The sequence below is a fragment of the Acanthisitta chloris genome, unplaced genomic scaffold (assembly GCF_000695815.1).
Source record: "Acanthisitta chloris isolate BGI_N310 unplaced genomic scaffold, ASM69581v1 scaffold45583, whole genome shotgun sequence".
NCBI lineage: Eukaryota > Metazoa > Chordata > Aves > Passeriformes > Acanthisittidae > Acanthisitta > Acanthisitta chloris.
Window position 1 is genome coordinate 24,945 of NW_008664073.1, and position 18,668 is coordinate 43,612.

At 39.0% G+C, this 18,668-nt stretch overlaps 1 protein-coding gene across 1 annotated transcript in view; it reads right to left on the reverse strand.

The window, feature by feature from the left end:
* The window catches only part of PLCE1 (phospholipase C, epsilon 1), a gene marked incomplete at its 5' end in the record, with an annotated part of 22,625 nt that extends 4,043 nt beyond the window's left edge, over positions 1-18,582 (reverse strand). The window contains 14 exons of the mRNA XM_009071168.1: positions 6-107; positions 1,268-1,386; positions 2,260-2,521; positions 3,442-3,605; positions 4,333-4,623; positions 5,740-5,871; positions 10,107-10,224; positions 10,940-11,064; positions 11,810-11,851; positions 14,484-14,607; positions 15,620-15,778; positions 15,860-15,976; positions 16,405-16,512; positions 18,417-18,582. Of these exons, the coding sequence (XP_009069416.1) occupies positions 6-107; positions 1,268-1,386; positions 2,260-2,521; positions 3,442-3,605; positions 4,333-4,623; positions 5,740-5,871; positions 10,107-10,224; positions 10,940-11,064; positions 11,810-11,851; positions 14,484-14,607; positions 15,620-15,778; positions 15,860-15,976; positions 16,405-16,512; positions 18,417-18,582 (2,029 nt within the window). The remainder of the gene's footprint in view (positions 1-5; positions 108-1,267; positions 1,387-2,259; positions 2,522-3,441; positions 3,606-4,332; positions 4,624-5,739; positions 5,872-10,106; positions 10,225-10,939; positions 11,065-11,809; positions 11,852-14,483; positions 14,608-15,619; positions 15,779-15,859; positions 15,977-16,404; positions 16,513-18,416) is intronic.
* Positions 18,583-18,668: the final 86 nt, after the last annotated feature.

The window sequence follows — 18,668 nt, forward strand, 5'->3', positions numbered from 1 at the left end:
GTGGTCCCTGCACTCACGTTAAAAACAGTGAAAGGCTCCGGGCCTGGAATTCCATGGACTGTCACTTTGTAAGGAACAGCAGCTTTCCTTTCCCCCGAGCTAAACAACTGTTCAGACAAACATTGAACAGGTTACTGAATGTTTTCACACAAGCATGTTATTTCTAAGTTGCTTAAAAGAAACTATACACACAAGCTGTAAGGACCTCGACAGAGCAGAGCTCTCCAGTTCATACATGGCTCTTTCTTACACTACAGATGGAGGCATTTAAAAAAACCCCAATGACCTCCCCCAAAAGACTCCACCTACCTTGAAGGTGAAGAGAAAGAAGAAAATAGAGTTTTCCAGTGAGAGTACATACGCTGGACAAAGGGCAGCCCTCCATCACTCATTATCCATTCTATCCCAGCTCAGACTATTTGGATTCAGCATACAGGTTACTGGGTGAAAATCTATAGTTTTGTTTTTAACCTCCAAGTCATTTATGTTCTTCCTTTCTGCCCTAGTATTTCACCAAGACACATGTTCAGCATTATTCTGTATTCCAAACTGATTCTGTGATTTTACATTTGCAGGAGGAGTTCATCTGCAACCCATCTGCTGCACACACAGGAGCTCAGGAGGTTCTATCTAACACTCAAAGAGTCAGCAAAATGATAATATACATGTTTAAAGTTACCAAAACATGAGTAAGTCAGATAACCTAACATGAAGGGCTACTGAAACAAAATCACATCCACCTGTGCATGCAAACATACCTATTCTTAGATGTACACATATCTGTATGTGTATGTATACATATTTGTACATACAAACATAGGGATTTGCACACACACACACACATATATATATAAATATGCATGTATTTATGGAAACAGAGGGTCTATCTTTCCCTGTAAAAGAATTCGATTTTACTCTCATTATTCCAAAATTGCTGGTAATTTGCATCCTTTGTCCCAAATACTTTAATTGCAATCATGCATAAAGGAATGCATGAGGCAGCACTGTACCTAACTGCTCAACCACACTCCTCCTCCAGCACAGGAGTTCTCATGCTATACCCAAATACCCCAGAGAAATCAGACCAAAAAGATTTACCCTCCTGCAGTTTCAGCCAGCTGGGATAACCTTACTTCCACCAAAGCCAAAAATAAGTAGGCACTGAGGTACTTCTAAAGAACGTGCAGGCTGTAGAAGTCTTCACATCATAGCAGTTTCTGAGATAAGAACACAGGTAATTCACACATACACACAAAAACTAAATTACCATAGATGCAGGCAGGGTGTTTCCAGAGGGATTTTCTTCCATCCTCCGACTGTTTATGAACAAGCTGGAAATTTCTAATGTTTCATTGTGCAGGTTATGGAGCTGGACATGTCTGTAGCCTAAAGAGGAAAAAAACCCCCTTCTGTTACTACTTTGCCACATCCTAGGACACAAGTCTCATAAATGGAAAACTCAAATTTGCTGTATTTATAGCCACAGTTTGCCACACTGATGGGATTTAAAGCACTGTAATAACACTGGATTCACACCCTGTACCACAGTGTAACCCAAATGCTATGAACTGCTGAGTGACAGTCCACCTGTGTTTTGCCATAATATTCAATATATTCATGCATAAAATAGCTACATTTTAGAATATGGATGAAACAAGGACAAATTCTCACTGGGAAAATGCATGTCTATGGTCAGATCTGTGCCAGCCTGGACAGTTGTGTGTTATTACAGTGGCACAAAGCAAATGTGAAAATGCTGCTGGCAACACAGAAACTCCCACCCTCGGGTGCCACAGAACTAGTGATGCTTCCTCACCTCTCTCACTTGTTTTCACCCTTCCTTCACCACTCCTCAAGGACTGCAATTCCCCTCTGCCCAGTGATCACCAGTTACAGCAGTTTCTTGGGCTTAGGACAAGTCAGGGAGTGAAACCACACCATGCTTCCTAAGGGAGCAGCAGTCTCCAGGTGAACACAACCTCACAAGTGCTCAGGACTGATGCAGCTGTGTACGAGATGTCCCTGTCTCCACAACAGCATGGGATCAGATTTTTTACAAGTCTCCTGGGAGCTGCCAGCTCCCAAGGAGTCTGTTAGATCAGCATTGTACTGCCAGGACATCGTATGTTGACTGATATTTGCTCCCTGTCTCCTCTAGAAAAATGCAACCAGCTGAATAAAAATATCTCTCTGTCAGGATTCAGTCCAGGAATCTGCTGGACCATTTTGGCACAGGGTGTCACTGCAACCATACTGTACCTCTCTTCAGTGCTTTCAGGGGAATGATTCTCTGAGCTGTCACAGCTGAGCTGTTATTTTCTACAACTGCAAAGCGGAGAAAGACCAAATCTTCGAAGTGAACCCGGAAAAGGAACTGCTCATTCCACATAGGGTTGAGAGTGTTGCGGTGAATGGGCTTCGTTCGGAAGTGGCAGCTGTCCAGAGGCATCCCCAGCACGTCGATCTCAATGCAGGGACTGCCTGTGCTGTTGCTGGGGCAAACGTTCTGTCCAGACACAATCTGAAGCCGAGGAGTACACAGAGAAACCAATCAGTGAGTAATCCTTTTGCTCATGATGCTGAGCTAAACATTGTTTAGCGCACTCCTAAGCACAGTTTGTTAACATGCTGATTTAATTACAACACTCCTCTGCTTTAGTAATTGCCAGGGTAGTAATTTCACAAGCAGAGCTGCTTCAGCCCTCTGCACTCCCAACACCACTGCTACGGCATCTTTTCCTCTGAAAAAAAATACACTGTACATCATGAGTGTAACCATTCAAGGCATCTGAAAGTTAATCCAGAACGAATGCACCAGTAATGCAGTCAAAAAGATCACATTTTCATCTCCATTACTCTGGGATGATGGCACTGACCTCTGGCTTGGTTTGGCAGACATAGCACAAGAATTAGATGTGCAATTACCACAGCTGGGAGAGTTCTGATCCTTATGAATCTCACTTTTCTGAACCATTTCCTCAAAGGGACTAGCTTAGGAGAATACTTTTTTTTCAGGCCACATATCCATGAATTATACATCTTATTATATAACTTTAAAAAAACCCCGCATTTTTTTTGAGATTCTGAACAGCTTCTCAAGTGTTCACAAACGTGTCAAACATCAAGGCACGTGTAATTTTATACAGTTGTGTAGAGTCCCAGGGAAAATGCTTTCAGGACTGGGTTTCGATAAATATTGTGAAGGAAACAGTGAAAGTAACTATGGATACAAACCAGCCAATAAAATAAAATAGAGACAAATCTTTGCTCCTTCCCCCTGCAATTTTTGTTAGTTATATTGACTTTCAGAAGTCTAAGCAAAACTTAGAGATTCAGTCTTTTCCTATAAAAGCAGGAGTGTAATGCTGGTTAAAGACTGTAGTTATATATTTTCTACTTTTATCTGTTTGGCTGTATGAAATTCCCTTTTAATGTACTTACTGTTAATGAATATATAGCTGGCTCCTTATTATCCAGGTCTCTTTCCAATGGCCAGAACTGCTGGTACATTGAACAATTTTTATCCCACAGAACTGGAGGTTTCAAGACATATCCACAACCACCATTAGCCTCAAACATCGCTGCATTGAGTTGCAGAGGAAGATCTGTGGATGTAAAGCAGCCAAAACTGACAGAGAGCAATGGTGCAATGGACAAACCATAACAGTGAAAACAAAGTCATGTTTTAAGTATATCTTTTTAAGTTTAGTTATGTACCATCATTTTGTTCTTGGCTTTTAGAGACAGCTGTGATATATGTATCCAATCTATCCAATAGAACAGTTCATTCTTTTCTGACCCTTTCTGTTGTCTTTTATCCAACTGCAAGGCTCTGAGAGGTTTCTAGGTGTGTGCCCTAAACTGTAGAATGAAAAGGCACTGACTGTGTAGCTCTGTAGGTGACACAATGGATCCCCCACATTTCTATGGAACACAAGACAGGATAGCAAAGGGTCCAAAAATGTCTTTATCAACATTAAACCAGCATCCAAGGCAGCACTTCTAAGTTAAAGATAGTTCAGTGCCTTTTTAGACTTGAAATTATCAGAAAGGGATAACAGCTACTTAAACTGGGGGAAAAATACCCTTCAGCAATAAAATAAAATAATAAAAATGGAAGATGTACTTCTGTGTTATCAGGGGATGTGCACTGGAACAAAACTTCTGGACTCTGGGATCGCTACAGGCAAGGACCAGACTGAACCTGCTTGTGCTGGGGTGCACAGAGAGGTAGATCTCCTCGGGAGAGCAGGGAAAATCAATGCAAATTCGCAGTTCAAAGACTTATATCATATTTAAACTGTATTAAAACCTGCATTTGTGCACCCGTACCATCTGTTTGGTAGTTCAGAGCCACGAGCTGCACACCATGGAGCCAGAAGATGAGTGGATGGGGATTCGAGGAGTCGATGCGTGTGGCAGCAGGGTAAGTCCTCAGGAGCTGACAGGTGGTGTGCTGGATCAGCTTCTGGGAGTACCTCCTGCACAGCCTCTTGGCAGCGTTCTCGTTCAGGGAGGAGATGTGATAGCACTTGGGTGTCCTTATGATAGCGCTGAGAGAAGCTGGAGAGTTGTAAGGAGAGCAAGGATCTTCCCACGTCTGCCGCATCACGTCAAAAGGACCTGGAAAATAAACAGCACCCTCAAGTTAGAGCTGCAGGTCCAGAGACTCAGAAAATTCCATATTTTCTAGTGGAGTATGTGTGCATGTTTTGGTTATGGCAGAAAAAGGTGATCCTGGAACACGACACTACTTGGGATAAGTAAGTGTAACTCCTCCTTATACAGTAAGAACAATCCATGAGAGGAAACTGTTTTAAGTATTGAAATAATACCATGATTAGACATGTTAACAAGCATTTTTATAATTGAATACCTAATTGGCATTTGCCTGAATAAAATAAAGGAGTAAAATTGCCTTATTCTCCTTTACATGAGGAAGAGAGGCAAGACTGACAGCTATCTGCTAAATCTCCCAACAGGCAATCTACAGAGAGCTAGGGGACAAGGGCAGCAGCATACTTAGATCCTCTAGAATTAGGCACCAGACTCGTTCATTCTTAGGACACTGGCCTCTAGAGGGAAATCTAGCCTGTCTGCTGCAGCTGTGCCCTTAGGCTGCAAGAAATGCAATGCTCCCTGAGCCAGAAAATGAGTTCAAGAAAGGGTACAACCCTAACTTTCTGTTTATGGCAATCACTTGTAAGGCAAGGAATGATCCCAAACCTTTTCTGTACTTTCTTTGTGTTTCTTTACATCTATTCCTAAGCAGAAGCACATTTTCCAGGTTCACAAACTAACTAACCTGCAGAGTATAATTTGCACAAATACACGTTTGGACTTGGCTGAATTTTAGGCAGCTAAGTCCTACTTCAGACAATAAAAATTCTTTGCTGAATCCAGTCAGCAGTTCTGCCTTCCATTTGTACTTTGCAATATTAATTTATACCTTTTAAAATACAAACTTTAAGATACATCACTTAAAATGTATGTTAGTTTTGAATTGTTCATGAATTAGGGTCATCATACTCCTGACCAAGTAATCTTATTTTAACATTCCATACTCAACACTCCAGTTATAACAATGTTACTGTAATAGTTGCAGCACTAATGAAAAACCATTCCAAAGTTCGACATCTTACACATTGCAAAGTATTTGATCTTTAACAGCTTGGTCTGGTACATGTGTTGGATTACAGAGTCATTCCACGTGACTGGTGAAAGAAGATGGAACTTTACCTTTTCCAGATGCTTTGGCAAGAGCAGCTGACTCCCCAGGGCTCAGCCTGCCAGGATTGTTGCCAAAAATGGACTTCCTGCTTTTTCTTTCTTTTCCTCTGCTAGAGCCAGATGGGTTTAGAGTCGACAAGCCTGTTCCCATAAATGTAGAATAAATGAGCCAAAAAACATGACCAAGAGGGCACAACATTTTCCATCATATTTTACATTATTTTTGAAGGCATGAATACTCCTGTTATATGGTACACAGGACAAGAAGTGTATTTTTTTCCAAAATTTAACTTCAACATCTTTACCTATATACATGCCTTTATATATGTATATAGTATGCATGTTTTTTATACATAATGTATGTAAAACTTCAAATGAAGCAATATGATATACAATTCTCTCTCTGTGACACAACTTTTCTCCATTTTACTTCCTGGCTTGAGGTAGGTAGTGACTTTCTCCTGAATTACCAAGTGGTCCTAATTGTGCTAAAAAAAAATCTGCAGTAACAGTCCCAATGCATTCATCCTTGGAATAACTTTTATTAAGTAAAAATATTTTCTATAGAAGCAATAAATCTGTAGAGTAGTGAATATTATGAATATATCTAGGATAGAAGACCTACAAAATCATATAAATGCAAGAATATGATTTAAAGATATAAAGGAAAATGTCCAAATGCTCTTTGTTAAATAGTTTAACTTCAAGATGTTTTCAGAGTTATCTGTTTATTTGTATTTCAGTGTTGGGAAATAGGTGTGCAAAATCCATTACACATTTAATGGCCAATATGTCCTGGAAGTGGAGCTGGGAAGCACTAGTGTAGCTATTATTCAAACCTGTGCATTCTAGAAACATACTAATTAAAATCATGACCTAAATCCCAGTGAAGTAAACAGACTTAATCCCCCTTAAGTCAGTTTCTTTCTGTTGACTTGGAGAGAGCACATGGCAGACCAAAATTAAATGGTCTGACACTGCTCTGACATCCTGGAGTGGTAAGACAAAATGCACCACAGTTACTCTGACACTGCTCTGACATCCTGGAGTGTGGGATGCTCTCAGAGACCCAAGATATACTTGTGATATAGAATCTAACAAAGCAAACACACTGTTATTTGCCTGTGACTCCTAAAACATTCCCCATTAATCCACATCAATTCACACCTAAAGACAGTTCTGGATTTAATACTAATATTTCAAATACACATAAATCACAATCATTGGCCTCTTTTTGACTCAAGTCTGTCCACAGCTGTAAATTTTCAGCTCTCAATCTTTATGGCATGTGTACATGTACTTCCTAAAATTATGTGGATGGTTTCAATGGAACTGCTTGGGTTAGTAAAATTTAGGATACACATAAATGTTTTCAGCATTGGAGATGTACTGTCTCTTTGGGCCAAAGAATACACATAACCACAGAAGATGGTAGATTCCTGAGACCAAGGAATATGAACTGACTAGAAGAATGAGGAGTTATGCACTCTATGCTTCCAGCACTATTTAATCCCAGTTTTCAATGGATCAAATGGATTTGGCAAGCAAGACCCAGGTTTCAAAATGCTGTTGTGGAGACAGTCACTGAGGAAACAAACTAACCTCACAAATCACCGGAGACTGCAAAGCAAAACCTCAGGACTGGCTGAACCCAATCTGATGGCCACAGAGTAAGCTGCAGCTGGGAGTTTTCTTTCAGTCTTTCCCATGGCCATGCTTTGCATGTGACAAGTCTCCTCCCAGAGGCATTTTTCATTCCAATTTAAACTTGTCTCCAAAATATAGCATCACCTATTCACAGGCTCATAAATTCACAAAATAACGGAGGTGGACAAGGATATAGAAGTCATCTGGTCCAACTCTCTGGTCCAAGTAGGACCAGCTTAGATCCCACCATACTGTACATAGATCCTATCATACTACCATAACGACAGAGTAAATTTTGCATTTCCCTAAAACTCCGTGCTGTATTCTTCAAGTTACAGAGTTTAGTGCCTGTCTCTCGTGTTAGATGTAAGCACACTGCTTTACTGCTTCTAGGTTTTTAATCCAGAGGATTGCAAATTTCCCTGCCCTTCTTGTTCTATACCATACTAACATGACAGGTTAAACTGTAATTGCCACCTTCTCACCACGTGTTTCAGGCCAACAGACAATTAGTCTGCAGGTTTGCAGACCTGGAAAAAGAATTCAAAGCAATTTTGTGTGTAGGGTGCCCCTTAGTGTGTTCACTTTAATTTCTTGAAAGTGATACCATAGGGCCAGAGAGTCTGAGACAATGGAGATGGTGACTGAATTTCATGCTGGTTAGCTCAGGTGACTCCCCTGCTCTCTCTGCTTGATTGTGCAAACCCTGCTTTTGTGTGCTCAGTTCCTCTACTCATTGTGTAAGGATCCTCAGCATCAAGGCAACAAGCCATGTGCTAATGGGTTAAAGCAGTACTGTGCTCAAGTGTGCTTCACTGCCCTCATCTCGGGTGACCTGAAGAACAGACCTTCACCCTCTTAGTTGCTGGTATGATGATACCCAACAGACTGAAACTGAACTTATGCAAGGACTGTAAGGATGAAAAAATAACAGAAACAAGAACTGTGGTAGGTTCCTCGTTACCAGAGATTTTCTAAACATTATTTTCTCCACATGATAAATTCTGTTTTGACCAGGGAACACTTAGGGAAGTCTGCGTTGCTCAGTAGGATAGGATAAGTGAACATAATGGTCCTTGTCCTTTTTTATAGTCACAAAGCAGTGATTAACATTCAGGGATGTAGGCAACTGTAAACACTGAATAAAAATAAATGAAGCCAGGAGAAATAAAGTATTTATACCATTGATCAGGTGCTGACATGAATTCTGCCCTTCCTATTTCCAAAACTTCCACATTTTCTGAGCTAGTTAGAAACACAGTCACTAGCTACATAGTCATGATCTACCAGCCTTGTTGCCATCACTAATGGACAGTACTGGGGTGTGGCATTGCACATGTCTGTGCCCTCTGGCTGAGCAGAGCAATCCAAGCAGTGGCATAGTGGCCATGGATGTCTGCACTACTTGCAGAGAAGGCAGTATTTGTACCAAAGGAGACAAAGTTTGTGGGAAAACTAACTTCTACAGCTTCATGTGTTCATCTGTGAAAAGAGCTAATTTTCTTAATTGATCTATTCATGACCCCTTTAAAGCAAGAAGAAGAAATCTGATAAAGAAAGCAGGTATTTCTTTTATAACCAAAATTGCATTAAAAATTAAGTATTTCAAAGTTTTCTTAGAACTTCAGAGCTTTTTCATGTGTCAAAATGCTTGTGACAACTCAAACTACCTCTGTTTAATCCTGAATATCTTTCCTTAAGAGAAAATATTTCATTTGAAACATCTCATTGCAGTTTTCATGAAAAAAGTATCTGACTTGAATTTTTAGAAGTCATTATTTTTACAAGTGACACCTACAATTCTTAAACTTACAGAAGATTATAAAAGAATGTCTGTCCATTTTCCAGCATGTTTATCTTGCCTATTTGACACTGTTTTATGTTTGGTTAGCTTCTCTAATCTGATTATAGTTCTATTTGTATAAGATCATGGTTTGGCAGAATTGCTAACTTTTCCATAGAGAACCATTCCACTGAAAAGCAGATTTTTCATTCAAAACACTCAACATATCAATAAACAATAAATTCTCAATTTAAAAGTATTTATGTACAGAGTATGAACCAAAATATACCCAACCTCATATTTCAGTACTGCACAAGTAACTATCAGTGATCTCTTCAGCTACTCCCTCTGCTTTTCTCTGCAAACGTTATTCTTTCTACTGTGCAGAAGAAGACACTCCTATTCCCTTAACTCCTTCTGTGCAGATTGTGTGTGTGTGTGCAATCAGCAGTCCTCACCCACCCCACAAAAAGGCTGTTTTACCCCTGCAAAGAGCTCCTCTCCTGTCCCTTTAGGAAAGAATAGAAGATGCAGCTGTAGGCAAAGGTGAGACACACTAAATCGAGGTCACTTAAAGAAATGTGACATGCTCTTCCTTTAAGGTCTAATAATATTTTCCTTCCTAATTCCTTACATGGAAACTCAAAGCTCTTAAGATAAAGCTTTCTGTCATCTGGCATTTGGCACTGAAACAGTTGTCTAAGTTGTGCAGACTGGCAAATTTCACTTTTGTAAACATTTTAATATGACAAACAGTATGTGTTCACATAATTTATGAGTACTACTTCTCAGCCAGGAGCTGTTATTGTGAAGACTACCAAGTCATCAAGAATGAACCTGCTCAGCTACTTCAATTTGAAAATGCTTTTACTCACTAATTCAAAACATAAACTTCATGTCTCCAAGAGTTAGTAAGCTTAAAGCAATGAACCAGGGCAGTACTTACCAGGGAACTTTACAGCTTGACAGTAAATGACAAGGTCTGAAAGCTCTGGGGCTATCTGTCTGCTTTCCTTCTTATTTTGTGGAAGATAGAATTCCTCACCCAGCTCCATGTCGTAAACCTGAGTGGCAAATCCAAGAACATATAATAATAAGATTACCAAATGTGGAAGAACTCTTACATGTCTTACTTATATCTTCGAAATATTTTCTCTCTTTCCTCCTATATGGTTTGTGTCTTCACCTAACACATCTCCCTCCACATGCAGGTTCATGTATCAACACCTGCAACTGATTCTGTGGTAGTGTGCAAAGGCCTTAATCAGAGTCAGTTCTACAAACATTGAGACAAAACACATCCATGCTCAGGAAGAACTACAGTTTTCTAACCAGCAATGCACTGGTACCATTGTCAGAGGATTTAATATGAGGTACTGTGGTTATCTGATACAGTGAGGTATTTTAAAACAATTTGGATACACAAAGATGCTGAAGATTCGGATGAAATCTTCAGTTCTGTCGATGCCAATGGAAATCAGATATCTAAATAAACTTCTGAATCTAGTTTCAGTGAAGCTTTCACTGAGAGCAACAACAGCTGAACTTCAGCCAAGCAGCCTATATGTACAACAACCTCTGAGGACTTTTCTTGAACAGTATGTGAGTGTTTGTGCTGTATAATCTATTTCCCTGGTGTCTTTCCATGCATCTACTATTTTCCTTGATTAAAGCAGATTTGGCACCTGATGTCTCAGCTACCTAAACTGTTCAAATCCTTTCAAAGCTGGTTATGTATCAATGTGCAGCTGAGAAGAAGGGGGGAAAAAGCAGAACTACCTTTCCTTTATTATTGTAAGTAGCACAGTCAGCCTTCTTTAGTCGTTTGGCAGTCTCTTCATTATATTCAAACTGCAGTTTATCACTGGTTAATTTATTCTCAGGTCGGTCTTCAAGAATGTTATCTAGAAATCAATGGGATTTTAATAAACATAAAGCCAAACAAGTTCAACTGGAAGTTTAATTTGAATTAACAGTATTTGTGGACAGTGCTCTGAATCTTATATGAATAACCAGATGCCAAAATGATGCATTTACTGGTCAAAGCATCCTCTTCTAGTAGTAACCTACTTTAAAATTTTAATGCTTGGCTTTGGTTAATACATTACTCTTCCTTTAAACCCCATCCTTTTGTGCTCAGATGACTCTTAAAACCAAACCATCCAATGAATTATGTTTGCCATCTGAAAACAAATAATATTCCTGAGTGACAAAAAAATGCTCAAGTCCAAACACAATTAACCACATCAAATGTACACAGCAAGTTTTGGCTTCCCTCTCCTTACATTGACCATGCACAAATACTTTTTGTATCTATAGAAATACCTCTTCAAAGCTACATATTTATCAGAGAATAATATACATACTGATTTGGCCTTTCTGGACCAAACTCTTGTAACTGTCACAAAAGGAATGGTTTTATTTCATTCCTGACATTCCTGATGCTTTGACCATATTCTTTTTATGCAAAACCAGTGTCACACATGCAGCCTTCTAAGAATTACTGACCAGTTAACAATGTCATATAGAAATATCTGATTGCATTTACAATATGAAGTAGAAACCATATATTCACACTGTCACATTGAACAGGCTGAAGATGCAGTGCTGATTTCATGCAGTTAAAATGCTCAACCAAAAGGCTTTTACCTTCCTGGCTGTTAGGAGCAGGAGAAGCATTAAGGACATCAGCTACAGGGAAACAGTCAGAGAGGGAATAAGAGTAAAGGAAATTTAGATTTACAGCCAGAGAAATGAAAATTAAGTGTCAGTTGTAAAACTATTAGACTTATGCAAAAAAATGTATCAGTAAGGAAAATAAAACTGAATCTCTTTTAGAAGGTTTACAGACCATTACTTAGATTAGTTTTGCCAAAATATTAACATAATTAAAGGCCCAAAAGAATTGGAATAAAACAGTAAACCATGCCACAGATTCCTTCATATATTGGAAGGTGTGAATGTTTCTTGCTAGCTTCAGAATTCTCAAACCTTCTCTTAACTAGAACATTGCTCAAAAGTCACTTACTGCAACTAGCTTGCAATATTTTCTCGGCCAAGTCTGTTAGCAAAAATCTAAGTTTTTCACAGCAATTCACATCTAAACTATTATCTCCACTGTGTCCCACACAAGGAGAATTGTCAAATAGCCAGTTAGGCCAACTTTCTAGCAAAACATAACTGAAGGCAGCACCTATGCCAAACTCATGTCACCAAATTTTTATGTTAGCATTAATTAATACTGTTATTCCACAAATAGTCTCAGGACCTAAACAGATCCCCATTAGACTTAAAGGTTCAGTGAGGGAAGTACTTCACTGTTTAGCCAGGAGAACATTCCCAGTTCTGTCAGACCAATTGTTCATCTAGCTGAGCATTCTCTTTCTGACAGTGGCAACAGAAGATGTTGTTTAGAGAGCAACCAGTCCCTGAGCATGGTTCACTTCCCTAGTACCACCCCAACAACCACAACTGCTGAATATTAGGGATGTCTGACAAAATACTTCTACCTATAACATTTGCTTATAAACCTGCCCATAAATTTGTCCAATCCTTTTTTTTCAACACGCTGATGCCACTTGGCTCTGCAATTACCCTTGGCAGCTAATTCTAGAAGTTTACTACTCAATGCACAAAGAAATACTTCACCTGTTTTAGACTGATCTTTCACTTGTTTTACTGAGCACCTCCTGGATCTAATGAGTAACAGTTCTGTAATTCTCTTATCTACCACTTCTTGATTTAGCAAACCTGCTTCCCATTCACCCCTCAATCCTTTTCTCTACCAGCAGGAGAATTCCAGCCACCTCAGACTCGTGCAAGGCCACCACTGCACTCCCTCTACTTTTCTGGCTGCCCTTCTCTCTAACTTCCTTAACCCCACTATATCCTTCATGAGACCTGGAGGCAAGAACTGGACACAAAACTCAAGCTGTAATACATTAAGGTTTTCTACAGAAGCAAAAAGATGTTTTGTTTTCAGTACTGCTCCCGATGATCTCCATCTTTTGGCTGTCACTGCACACCAAGCTGAGCATTTCAGAGCACTTTCAATAATTCCATGACCTCAGAAACTGGTACTGCCATTGCTGATCATATAAGTCATATGTCATATATGACTCATATAGAGTCATATAATCGAGATTCAAAGCCTTTCCCTCAAATGTATAACCTTACATTTACCTACACTGAAGCACATCTGTAACTGTTTGTCCCCTTGGTCAGTTTTGTGACTCATTTAAAGAGCTGAACCATGGTGCAACACTTAACTACCCAAAGAACTTGGTTTCACTTGCCCATCACATTGGGCAAACACACTGTGACCGACTTTGACATATTCTCTAAAAATTACTAATTAAAATTAACAAGTAATCGATTTAGGGGCATCCAGTTTGTTCAGTCCTTACATGGAGGTTCTGACAAATGCCCATTGACAAAAGTTAAGAGGATTAAATGTTTTTTGACTCTAGCTGTTTTCTCTACCAGAATCAACCAGCCCCACAGCACGAGAAGCAAAAAACAGGTACTTGACTTCAGCTCAGCTCTTCAGTGGGGCACATTTTGTCCTCATCTGTAGTAGAGTCAAATGTGACTGAATGACCCAGCAAGCTAAGAAAGTAGTGGAAGCTACAAACTACAGTATTTTTTATCACCTCTGGTATGCCAATCTTTATATTCAATCTATAAACTGCTCCTAAAAGTGGATTTATCCTAAACTGCCAGTTCCTGAAGACTAGGGTAGCTGAAGCATAGACAGCCCATGATCTTACAAGGCAAGTCACTAAGGCATGCCTTGCCATTTTTTCACTGAGCAGCTGAAGCCTTAATCAAACCATCTCCATTGAACAAACCAGGGACTCAGCAGCTTCTCTACCTTTACTCATGAACAGCTGATACTGAAAGTGTAACTAAAATAGGTCCTTCACAGATCATGCAGATGCAAGGGTTATGCCTGTTGTAAACTTGAGCTTTAAGGTGCCTAAACTACTTAAGAAAGACAATACAGGTGAGTGTAGAGAGAGTACACGATGAACACAATAATTTTTGTATAATATAAAAAATGCAGTTTATAAAGACTAGAATTTACCATACACTGCACAGTTAAAACATATAATGGTTGGAGTTAAAGTCACATTCAAGTCTTCTACGCAGTCAAATTAATTCCATAGTATTAAAGATTACTGCACTGAAGTGTCACCAAGAACACTTAGTACATCTTCCTCTGACAAGGTAAGGTCAACCTACCTACATCACTCCTGAGCTAGACTATTTACATGTCTCATCGCTATAGTTCTGTAATAAATAAATCAACAAATATGGTTACCATCAGAGAGAGATTCATAGTCATAGTCATATTCATCCTCTTCATCTTCTTCCTCCTCATTGGTAGGTGTGGGGTTGCTAGCACCATTGCTAGCCTGTGCCTGCATATGTGCCAGCTGGTGAGCCTACAACAACAGAATCACTTACTACACTGTTGGTAAATATTTGTAAAAAGCAAAAGAGTTTTCATCACTGTTTGCATCTTATTTTATGTATATGAAAGCATATACTAAATGAGAAATAATTCAAGATCAAGCTAAGATACATTTTTAAGAGTTTGAATGTAAAGAAAACTTATATTGGAAGAAAAACACTTAACAAGATGTGAAACCTAATTAATTATGTGGAAAATATCCCCTTTGCACATCATTCAGAGCAAGACTGCCTTTTGCCAGTCTGAGGGATGCTGGTTTGGAAGCAGTTTAAAACGTTTTCAAAAGATGGAGAATGTCCATATACTGGTAAATCAGTGTGATTTGCTCATTCTAATAAAGGAATTCAAGTCTAGAGCAATTGTGTTTACATTTTGGGTGAAAGCAATCAATTTTCAAGGAGTCAATCTAATTGCTGACAAACTATAGATTATTATATTGAGGCTGCTAGAGATGCAGCCCAAATTTTAGAAATCCAATACATTCTTGTATAGGTATAAGCAAAGTTTGAATAGCAGAGTCCCTCATGAAAAGGGAGTAGGAAAGAGAGTATTTGCCTGGCTTGGGCATGAAACAAGAAACAAAGCAGAACCCTACAAAGAATTACTACATAGTGTACATACACACACATAATGTGTATCACTATTTCTCAACAAACATGAATAGCAAATATTGTAGCCTCAGAGAGTGAATTCATTTATGTTTATCATATAGGGCATGTAGTGTTAATCATAATACTGTCAAGTATTCTAAAATTAATATACACTAAAATTTAGTCATGCTGCATCTATGCTTTACTATATGTCTTGCCTACTTGTTTGAAAGCACTGCAATCCACTGTGAGTCCACGAATATAAATTTAGATTATTGAATATGCATTAGATCATTCTGCTGCACAGATGGGAATGGCAAAAACCTCAAGCCTGAATGAATTATGTCTAACAGAAGTTAGGTCTCGCTGCTTGCTGTTAAGCAACGACTTTACCTTTTGTTTCAATATATCCACTGGTGTTTGATGGGCTTTCAGCTTCTTGTTTTTAAGCAGGATTTTTCTTTTCAGTTGGCCAGGGGAAGGAAGCATAGGATCATCAGAAAAGTCACTCTCGAACAAAAACTTGGTCACCAACTTATCTCCAAATACATTCTGAAATATCAAGCACATGTAAGATATTATGGAAGAGCCCAATGCAGGTGCTTAGAATAATTTACCACAATTTATGGCTACCTTGAAGATTTCAGCCATCTTGCGCTGCTGAGGCAATGAACAGTGGTTTTCTATCGATATGATAATTGGCATGTCAGAAGTGATGAACGCATTGCGATCAATAGCTTCAACCACCTCCTGTGAGAAAGAAAGGCCATGGAAAGAACAGGTGATTATTTTGCATCTTTCAGTTAACTTACTGTTAGTTGAAAGGGGAAGGCATCTGTTTTCTCTCTAAGAAGAAAGGGTCCACAATTGGCTTTCATTCAAAACAAGATCCTACAGATCAACCTGACATCTTGTTACAACAGAACTGGTCATAGCTACATAGTTATGTTGTCAACAGAGAGACAAAAAATGCTATAAAAACTAATTTGAAAAGCATAATCTTTACCATTGAGGAGTTTATGTCTGACATAGTCCATAGTTCATGTTCAATTAGGATGTAGCCCATTATTAGGACTTGAATTTTTCTAGTAGGTAAATTTTTCCTTCATTACATAAAAAAATTACTGATTTTCTTCTCTCTTTTTTCTTGTTGTTTCTATGTGTAATTACCAGCATACCTTAAAAGAGATCTTAGTAGTAAGGGTGTGCCCATGATAAATGATAGGCATTCCATCATCACCATCCCAGCAGTCTAACTCAACACTTCTGCAGCCTTGTAAAAGAACCTACAATGCAATTGAACAGTGTAAACACATATAAGCCACAGTCTCGTGCCATCAGAGGAGAAGACAAGACCTTGCAGAGCTGAATGAAAACCCAGTGATTCAGCAAAAGTGCTAGAAAGAACAATCTCTGTGGAATAAACAGCTCACAGAAGATACAGTCCCCAGCTAACTGCTAATTGAATTCCTCATTTCCCATTGAGAAAGAATGGGGAAATTAAGAAAGTATGTGTGTTATTAGGAGAATTGCCATAAAGCTTTGAAATTCATGGTATCTTACAGGACACACAGAAACCTTTGAAGGTGGTTCTTAATGTACACCTTCATTTTCTGACAGAGAGAAATATTTCCATATCTCTACCTGCAAAAGCAGCTATAAAGCAACATAGCAATTTATGCAAGTTTGCTCCTCTAACAGCTTATGGGCACAGCACCTGCAGTTTGCTTGCTGATTCTTTTTGTTGTTTTATAAATAGAAGATGGTCTGAAAATATGTCTTAAGAAACAACTCCTATGAGGATAGTTAGAATGGCAATGTGCCAGGCCATTTAATCAATTATATTAAACTAATTTACAGCCATTAGTTAATTCATGCACTTTTTACTTATTCATTGATTTATTTTAGAAAGCCCTGCTTGCTAGAAAACCACTGAAGGAAGCAAAGAGGAAGGATGAAAGGAAAGATAAGCTAACCCATCTGTTGACAATACAGCCTATTATTGCTAACAGTATTTAGCCTGTCGTTCCAAGAGTTACCTGAACTACAATTATATATTTCACAGGAAAGAAAGATCTCAACCATCAAACCCATTTCCAGCAAAAATATTCATGAACAAAATAAAAGTTACTTCTCCTACTCAAAACCTGAATAACTGGAGTTCAGGCAGTTATGTCCACAGCTGGCACAGCAGCACTGCTGTGACAGCCAGACACACTGAGCCAGAGCAAAGTGCCCCTTCAGTTGGTGACAGCTAATTGAGGAACAGGAAGAAGCTTTTCTGAATCATGCAAATTTGGAAGCCAGCTGAGCTCTTTCCCACTTCCCATCTGTTAGCAAAGAAAAAAGCTATTACCACACAATACTCACATTCCTGTGCAGTGCTACTACAGGAACCTCCTCTGCAATGGTGTTACTCATTGCAATCATGTTAGTCAGGTTTTCCTCCCACAGCCTCACCTCTCTGTTTTATAACCCCAGGAAAACGAGCACATGGGACACCACATGAGCTCTTCTCAATGGTGAGTCCCTAACATTCTGAGTAATGAACACACTACTGACAGGAAGTTGAATACTTTCTCTAGCATTTTGTAAAAAAGCCATTGGGAAACAGAGCACAGGATTTGGAAAACTAGAGATGGGAGCTTTTTTTGTGAAGAGAGAGTAAATATTGTAAATAGACAGGCACACAAATATATGTATGTACAAACACAGAATGAAAAACCCTAGGGAGAAATCATTCTTTCCCTGTTCTCCACCAATCAGGCATAAAGTCTAAGAAACTGCAGAATATTCCTAGAAGTAATGTTTTTAGAAGTTATAGTTCTATTTGAAATTTGCCTTTGCAGTGTAATGTACAGTATTTCAGTAGTGTTTTTGACATCTGAATGAACTAAAATATTAGATCAGTCTTTCCTGTGGGAAAGTCTAATTTTAGTAGGTTGGGTCAGACCGACTGGTGTCTAAATGCTATGAATCTCAAACTAAACCCATTTTTTTGCCTTAGAAAAGGCATTTGAGCACAACTGTGCTTACAGGCAGCTTTCCCACACATCATGTTTTCCAACGTTTTGCAAGCAGGGGTTTAGGACATTTAGATTTTCAAAGCAAAAAGGTCATGTTTCTGCAACTTGCCAGTAAAACAAACAAGTTCATGTTGAAAGCCACACAGCGATCCAATCCTGCATACCTGGCTGTAGAGCTCTACTGAGGACTCCCCTTTAAGCTGATGGCCAGTAAGGTAAGTGTTGTGTGACGACTCTATGTAGTAATATGAGAGAGGAAAGTGCAAGTCCTCAGCATTCTCCTGTGACTCGTCGTTTTTGGAGGCAAAGTTGTCTTTATCCATCAAAAATCTAGAAGTGGGAAGATGTGAGGAAATTTTACACTGTGCTGAGTATTTTGTGACTGGCACACAAACACCAGTACATTAGTATAATCT